Raw genomic sequence first — 8,681 nt, forward strand, 5'->3', positions numbered from 1 at the left:
CGGGGGAGCGCACACATCGTGGGATGCTAGGCCGGACCGAAGCGCGGGAGGCTGGGGCTGAGCGCGGGAGCCACGGGGCTGACGCGGGAGCGGGGATGGCTGAGCCGCGCGGGAGCGGGGGTGGCTGCCGGAGCGGGTGGCTGCTGAAGCGCGGGGGCTGAGCCGGGATCGCGGAGAGCGGGAGCGGGTGGCTGTCGGAGCGGGGTTTATTTTTTTATATTTTTTTTAATTTGACCAGCGGTTTAAGACCGCCGGTAAGCCTCCGGACAAAATTGCCGCCGGAAAAAATCGTCGAAATTCATTTTCCTACGCCGTTTTTACCGGCGGTAATTTAACCTCCGGAAAACTGCCGGAAAACTACAAAACCACCGGAAAAGGTTCAATTACCGCCGGAAAAGGCCACCGGAAATGTGTGATTTTCCTGTAGTGTATGTTATTTCTAGAAAGTAACATCTTCCCATTAATATTGATTCTTATGATATTTTATTAAGTGATGTTTCTAAAAATTATATGTTTAATTTATAGGATGCTTGGCATGCATTTAGAGATAAGAATTATTGTAAGAATGTTTAGTCTATGATTTGGCATAAAAGTATTCCAAACACTATTTATGTTTTTATTTGGAGAATCATGCATAAATATATACATATTGATGAGAATTTGAGGAAAAGAGGTTTTATTTTAGCATCCAAATGTCAATGTTGTTATCATGTGGAAAACATGCATCATGTGTTCAATTTTGGTCCTATTACTGTTAAAACTTGGACCTATTTTAATGATATTTTTAGGCTGAATTAGTTTAATGCTAATATGTTCATCAATGCTTTGCTGGATTCTTGGTTCATTAATTCTAAAGGGCATTTTAGAAATGTTATTCCCTCTCTTATTATGTGGTATCTTTGGCTTGCTAGAAATAACTTTTTTTAGCAATAATCATATGAATTATCATCATATTATTCAGAATATTAAATACAAAGTGTTTAATCTTTATTCTTCCAACCTCTTGATCTTTTAAAAAAATTTGGAATTATTATTTCATGGCTCAATATTCTGGTATATCGCTGCAGATTAGCAATTCTTTGGAGGATCCTAAATTTTTTTATTGGCTTAAACCTCCTCTTTATACTTTTAAACTTAATGTTAATGTGTTGGTTAAAAATTCTGCTTTGAGTGTGATGGTATTAGAGATGACCAGGGGAATATTATCATGGCTTTTACTATCCCCTTGCAAAAATGTTCTATTGTTGTAGCGGAGTTATCTGCTATTTATACATTTCACAGTTTGAAATTATGTCTCTCTCTCTTTCCATAACTAATATTGGAATTGAGCTAGATGTTACTTCTAATATTCATTTCCTTATGTAGTCTAAGGATAACATTTGTAATCCTGATCTTTTTTATCTTCTTTGAGAAATTAATTAACTTTTGATTTTTGTTAGCTTCTTTATTTCTCATGTTCATAGGGAAGGTAATGCTTGTGCTGATTGGTTAGCCAATCTTGGTTGCAATTTGGAGTGTTATACTGATTTTACTTTTATCAATTTACCTAATAAACTAAAAGGCCTTATTGGGATGGATAAATTGGGTTTTCCTTAAGTTTGGATTTAGTGTTTTTTGATTTTTGGGACTTGTGGGTATGCTTTTCATTTGGTTTTGCTGGGCTTTTGGTTGTGCGGACTATTTGGTGTCTCTTATGGTACTATTTTGTGCTTGGGTGATTGGTCTTATCATACTTGGTTTTGGTTTATGTAATATCAATATTGTTTCATTTCCTATTAATCTTTATTTAATCATTTCTTGATGTTATTTTTGGATGGACTTGAGCTATGATTGTGTTATTTGGTCTTCTAATTTTATCCTTAATTGCTGCTCTTCTTTTCCCTTGGTGGTTATATTTGGGTTGTTGTGTTTGTCCCTATTCTGTTTGGAAGGGACTATTAGCTTTATATTGTGTTGGATGGGTACTTTTGGCTTCTTGGTTTGTCCTTTAGGAATGTTTGTGTTTTAGTGCTGGTCACTGGGTTAGGGGTGTAATTTTCTAGTTTAATATGTTTTTTTTGGTAATGTGGGTAGGCATTCTTTAGGTAGAACTATTTTGGTGGGTATACCCGATTATCTATTTAGTTCTTTTAATTCTAACATCTTCTACATAGTCTATTTGATGTTCATGAGTGCATTTGGGTTTAGAATTAAGAAAATTAGGGTTTTCATCATGACGTCCTCTATGATACTACCTTCCTGAGCTCAGCTAGCATCTGCCTTGCCTTATCTAGTGTTTTTGGTAATTTATAATGGTTTTTAGCTGATATGAGGCTTGTGTATGCTGGGAATGTTGTATTCTTCATTAATTTTGATGGTCCTCTGTCTAATTGGTATACTTGGATTTTTTTTTGCACTTGGGCTAGCAAAATGTTAATTGCTATTACACCTCTCATTTCTACTCATTTGGGTTTTTTTGCTGTATCATTTTTGTACCTACTATATAATAGAAGGGTTTGGTTGTGGCTATTTTTTGGCTATTCTGTTGTTATCAATGCTATTGTTGACAGGGTTTTCTTCCCACTTCTTTGTTTTGTTGTAGTTTTTGTGTTGCTGCTACTATTCTTGGGTTTACTACTGCTTTATTTTTCTTTGGTTCTCAAGTCTCTTTTGTGGTGCTGTATTTGGCATGTTGGTTTATCTAGTTTTCATTGATATTTGGGATGACTATGAACATATCCTTGTCCATCTGGTTATTGATTTCTGTAGGTGCTATAGCATTTTATTGGGTTGCCTTAACTCCTTATTCGTCTTGCAGCCCATGAAGGTCATTATTTATGTCCTTATCTTGTTGGACTGCTGCTGTCAGGTTTATGTTACTATCACTGAAATGAGCTCATTGTGAATTTCTATTATTTGCTGTGAGTTGTTTATATCATCTACAAGTGGTTTAAGGCTTCTATTGATCTAACCTACTCAATTATCCTGCTCATACTTTCTCCAGTTTTTCTAATTTTCCTCTTATATTGCTTCTAATTTATCAAATTATATGCACTATTATTATACTACTTCTTACATTATTATTATTATTATTATTTGTGTTGCACCCTTTGCTTTGTGCAGGTGAAGTGGCAAACTACTTTGATTTTTAAGTTTTTTTTTTTGGGTGTTGGCTTCCGGCCACCCTAGCATATTTTTAAGTTTTTTTTTGGTAATTTTGCTTAAAGGGGACTTTTGGCCCTTGTAGGTTTATTTTTTACTAGTTTTATATCACTTATGAGTAGTAGTGAGCTTAAGGTTTCCCATAAGGACCTTGTAACTTCTTTTTTTATTAACGATTAGGCCCCTCCGTGAGTTTTGTCTAGAAAAAAGGAATGTAAGAACAATAAAGAGTATTAAAATAGAATGTTTGCAAGCCTGTCAATAGAATGTTTGAATATTCTATGTTCTATGGAGTTAATAAAACTATGAGAAGTTAGTAGATATAATTTTCACCCTTACAAGCTTGATAGAGATCAAGGGATGCATATGCTCCAATCCACACCTAAAATTAAGAGTCTCAATAGAAAAAAAAAAATGATATTTACATGGGTAGATTCCTCTACAACTTAAAAAATGATATTAAGTTGTAGATTCCTCTACAACTTAATAGAACCGATCTTAAAAAGTTACACAAGCCCATCATAACACACACACCCCATCAAATCTCAACCTCATCGTCATCCTCTATCTTAGGCTCAACATGTCTATCTAACTCATAAATTCCACATGGGTAGATTCCTCTACAACTAAGGTTCTTTTGTTGAAGATCTTATAGGCTTTATCTATTAAAAAATACCTTAAGAATACTCCATCTATCTTAGAAACAAACATCCTTAAATGAGATTTACAATTCACAAGCACAAAGTATTTGTTGCCAAAATATATAGTTGGGATAAGTTTGGTATCCTACCATTAAGTAGTTCATAGGGTATCTTATTAAGCTTTAACCTAATGTTTACCCTATTCAACCCATAGTAGATAGTATTTATTGCCTCTACCAAAAAATATCTAGGTAAAATATACTCTCCTTAAATTACCCTAGCTGCCTCTATCAAATTCTTATTACCTAAGCTATGTCATTCTATTGTGGTACCTAGGGAAAAGAAATTATGATTAATCCAAAATTATTTATAAATTAATTTAAGCTTTCATGCTCAAACTCTCCATCATGATCACTATGAATTATAAAAATAAAACAACCTAACTTTCTTTGAATACAAGTAGAGAAAATCTTGAACTCATCAAATGACTCACTCTTATATATTTAGAATCTAACCCATAAGAATCTAGAGTAGTCATCTACAATCACAAATACAAAACTCTTATCACCTATACTAGCTATACTTATCTAAGTTCATTATCAAATGAGTCCAATTCAGATTTCAATTCCCAAATTGCCTATAATCTCATCACCTTCTTAATTAAATACAATTCATTCCTCTTGTACTATTCCATGAATGAAACTAGAAAAAGCACCATTCACCTGAGCTGTAAACCCTCATCCTTTATTACAAAACCTATTTGCCAATGAGTCTGAATAAGTCCATATGAACAATTTATAGTGGTTTGGTGGTCAAAATTTCTTATTTGTTTAATTGAATGGAATAAAGTTCTTATTTGTTTCCTTAATTGATAGGCATCATATTGATGATTCTTAGTGAACTCTAACTTGGGAATGCCTCTAACTAAATCCTGTTGGGTTATTTCCTAAGGGTTTTAATAATAACATGACATAGTCTCCTATGCCAAAGCCAATATTCATCCATAATAGTTTTCAAGCAGCAAATATTATTAGAAGAATCACTACAATCCAAATCAAGCATATATATAGTATTAATTCTTTTTTTCCTTTCAAAATGATTTTTTATTTAATAATTAAAAAAATTTATAAAAGAATTTTTAAATTAAAACTTTTATTTCATTGTTAACCAATGCTAAGTTGATTATGCTTTAACCATTCGACATAAAGCACATTTTTAAAAATAAAGCCATTAGTTTTACTAATTGTACCTAAGGAAACATCTTTTTTAGTGCTATTATCTTATAATATCACCTTTCTTATGCTTCTGGCCTCCAGCATGATGAACTTTTTCAAGCCACTAGTCATGTGTCTCGTGCAGCAAATGTCCATATATCACATGGCTTTATTGGACCTCTTGTTTGTGCATTCTAACAAAGTCATTCAAAAGTCTGATTAGGGAACCCAAGTGAGTTTGGGTCCCACCTTATGCTTTGCAAAATTAATGTTATTCATGATATGCTATGATGGTAATAGTTTGAGCCTTTAAATTAGATGTGCTCTATAGTATAAAGTGCAAGTGTACATAATGTTTAATAGGATGCCACAAGAGTAACACCTTACCCCTAGAAATGAGTTCACTAATCTATTTGGGGGAAAATGCCTCTTCCTTGGGATATAGGATGCATGCAATGTTCAAATTCATGGCCTAAGTGAAAGTGTAGTCTCATCTATATTATTTTAAAGTGCATTTATTTTATTTTTTAAATGTTCATTTACACTTTTGTGACTTACCACTTAAAATTTTAATTCATGGTCATTACTATCTAGTTCCAATGCAAGTGTCTCTAGGTCCTTGAAAGCTTCATTTAGCATATTATGTTCACTTTTTAAGGACTCATGTGATTTTGTTAGTTTAATTTACCTTTTATTTAATTCTACTTATAATAATACATGCTCCTTATTTAATGTAATGCATTCAATTTTAAAATTAGAAATTTTTTTAACTAAAATGTCATTCTCACTATTAAAATCAGGGAATTTCATTTTCAAAATTGTATTCAGCTTTTTTAGTTTCTTATACAATTTATGAATTTATTCAGAAATTAAAAATTATTCATCATAGGTAAGCTTGCATACCATATATTCATTAGAGTCTATAACACATTCATTTGTCATTAAAAATATATTTATTACCTCCTATTCTAGCTCTTATTTTAATGAGTTTGAGGTTGAGTTTGCCCCAGAGGGCTTTTTATGTTCTATGTTTACCCTTTTTTGAGCTAAACTTTTATTCACCCATTTTCTTTATTGGGTGGATCTTAAGATTAGGGAAATTAAATGTTAAATATCCATGTTTCCTGCACTCAAAGAAAAATAACATCAGAAGAAGCTTTATAGAATTTAACTTATTTACCTTTATTCCTTTTATGGTGGCACTTTTATTTCAACTTCAAGAAGCTTTTATATTGCCGAGTCATCAAGGCAATATCTCTGTTCTCATCAGCTCTAGAGCTATTACTATCTTTGTCAAGAACCTTTAGCACTATAATTTTCTCCTTTTTCCTGTCACCTGCATCTAGCAACCTTTGGCTCACACTTTGCTCAGAAGTATTGAAAATTCCCAGTAAATTTTTAATAGAATATAGATTCAAGTTTTTAGATTAAAAGATATTAGTGACTTTTTCTTCAAAAGAATTAGGTAAACAATATAGAATCTTATTAATTTCCTCAGAATTATAGAGTTCTCTTCCTAAATCATGTAATGAAGTTATTATTTTGGTAAAACTAGTGTATACGTCAGATATAATTTCATTAGGTTTAATGCAAAATAGTTCATATTTGGGTAATAATATATTTAAGTGGGATTTTTTAACTTCATTTGTACCATCATATGGGATGTAAAGTCAATCCCAATTTTTGTTCCAGTAGTACAAGTAGAAACTCACATATAGTCTTCATAATTGAGTGCATAAAAAAATAATTTAAATATTTGGTGTTCAGTTATGCTAAATCTCTAACATCTATGCTCCATTCAATAAATATAATTCTTAATTTGACACCATTAACAATACAAGAAGGAATTGAACAACAAACTTGTGTAATGTGCCAAATTCTAAAATTAAATGATTGTAAAAAAATTGACATACAAATTTTCCAAAAGATAAAAGGAATATTATAAAATTTCTATGGACGGGTTATTGGATAAACCTTAGTGATATTCTTATTCCCAAAGTGTGCCATCAGATCTACATCAAGGTTTTGAAACCACAAATTCAGAGAACTGTCTCTGATATTAATTAAAAGTTCAAAGGCTGGTTGTGAAACAACTTAAACTGTTGCATGGCACACCAAGTGTGGGGTGAATTGGTATTTTAAAAATCTTTTTAAAAATCCTTTTTGAAATTAAAACCAAATTTTCAAACTTAAAATCAATATCATATTTTTAATGCATAAGTGATTAACGACAAAAAATGTATTTTGTATTTTTTATTTTGAAAGAAAATTAATTAACATTGATTTTTGTTAATTTTATTTTAATAATTTTTTTTCTTTTTCAACCAAGAAATAAACTCAATAAACCACAAATTTTATATAAGAGAAATCACCAAACCAACTAAATTACTAAAACATAAACATACAAAAAAATTAAATACATAAACTAAATTGCATATATAAATAAAACAAACAAATGTTATAGTGGTTCAGTTTACTTCACATAAGTTTTCTCCCAAGTGTCCTATCTTGGTATTACACTAAACACTTTAGTGACTCTCCTTTAGCACCCTTGTTAAGATAGAGTAGCCCTAACAAAATTATATCAACCTTCGATGTGGCTGAGAACCAAAATCCCATTCACCAACTCGGTGTGTTAGAGAAATTGAATCCCTTTCATCAACCTAGTGCGCTGGAATAGCCTAATCCCTTTCACCAATCCATGGAGGTAGAGTAGTCAAGTCCCATTCACCTTCCCCAGTAGAGTAGATTAGGCTATGGATCAATAATATAAAGAGTTTCTTCATGGAGTTTTCCTAAAATAAGGCTTTGATGCAAGGAAGAATAAGATAGAGGCTTGTTGGAGCACCTCACTCAAAACACACTCTCACACTCCCTATCACCCACAAGACTCTTCTCCCACTTTTGTTACTTCACCTCTCTCAACCTTGTTCAAATATCTCTCTTCAAATTCTTGCTTATAGAAGTCACACACCTTTGGACTACCAAAGACTCTCTCAAATGAATTAAGAGAAGTTTAACTTGGAAAACCAAATTTTTTATTATGCCATCAATATTCATACAACATAATCTTTGGATCATATGGTATGATTAGTTCAAATATCCAAATATATTGTTGTATGATTAGTAGTGTATAGTATGATTTGTTCAATTTCTTAATTGATTGTACTATACAAATGAATAGTAGTACAATATGATTATTTTGATAAATCCTTGGACCATATAGAGAAAATGAAATATCATACAAAGAGTCCTCAAGTGAGTCATACATTATGATCTATGATTGTACATTATGATCTATAATCAATTCATATATGATTTGGTTGCTTAATTAATTGACCTAATTAGATAAAAATCTAAAAGATCATACAACATAAAAGGACTCATATAATATAAACAATACAAATATTATAATTCAAATTGGCTTATTTCAAGTATGTTAGATTCAAAGATGGGGTTTCTGGTTATAGCTAATCATCTACTACGAAGTGCTGGTCATATTATATGATTATTTATATTTGAATTTAATTGTTCTTTTAAATCAAATATTTTAATTAATTATAATTTGAGCTAATCATGCGATACAATTACAATTAAACAATATGATTTACAAAAAAATTAAAATATTTAATTTTAACTTCCCTTGTGTATGTGTGCATGGTTTCTATGTATATATATATATATA

General features: G+C 31.5%; 1 protein-coding gene across 1 annotated transcript in view; it reads left to right on the plus strand.

The window, feature by feature from the left end:
* Positions 1–427, plus strand: part of LOC110093777 — a 3,338-nt gene extending 2,911 nt beyond the window's left edge. The window contains exon 2 of the mRNA XM_020818762.1: positions 239–427. Within this exon, the coding sequence (XP_020674421.1) occupies positions 239–427 (189 nt within the window). The remainder of the gene's footprint in view (positions 1–238) is intronic.
* The last annotated feature ends 8,254 nt before the right edge of the window (positions 428–8,681 follow it).

Source organism: Dendrobium catenatum, unplaced genomic scaffold, assembly GCF_001605985.2.
Source record: "Dendrobium catenatum unplaced genomic scaffold, ASM160598v2 fragScaff_scaffold_906, whole genome shotgun sequence".
Lineage (NCBI taxonomy): Eukaryota > Viridiplantae > Streptophyta > Magnoliopsida > Asparagales > Orchidaceae > Dendrobium > Dendrobium catenatum.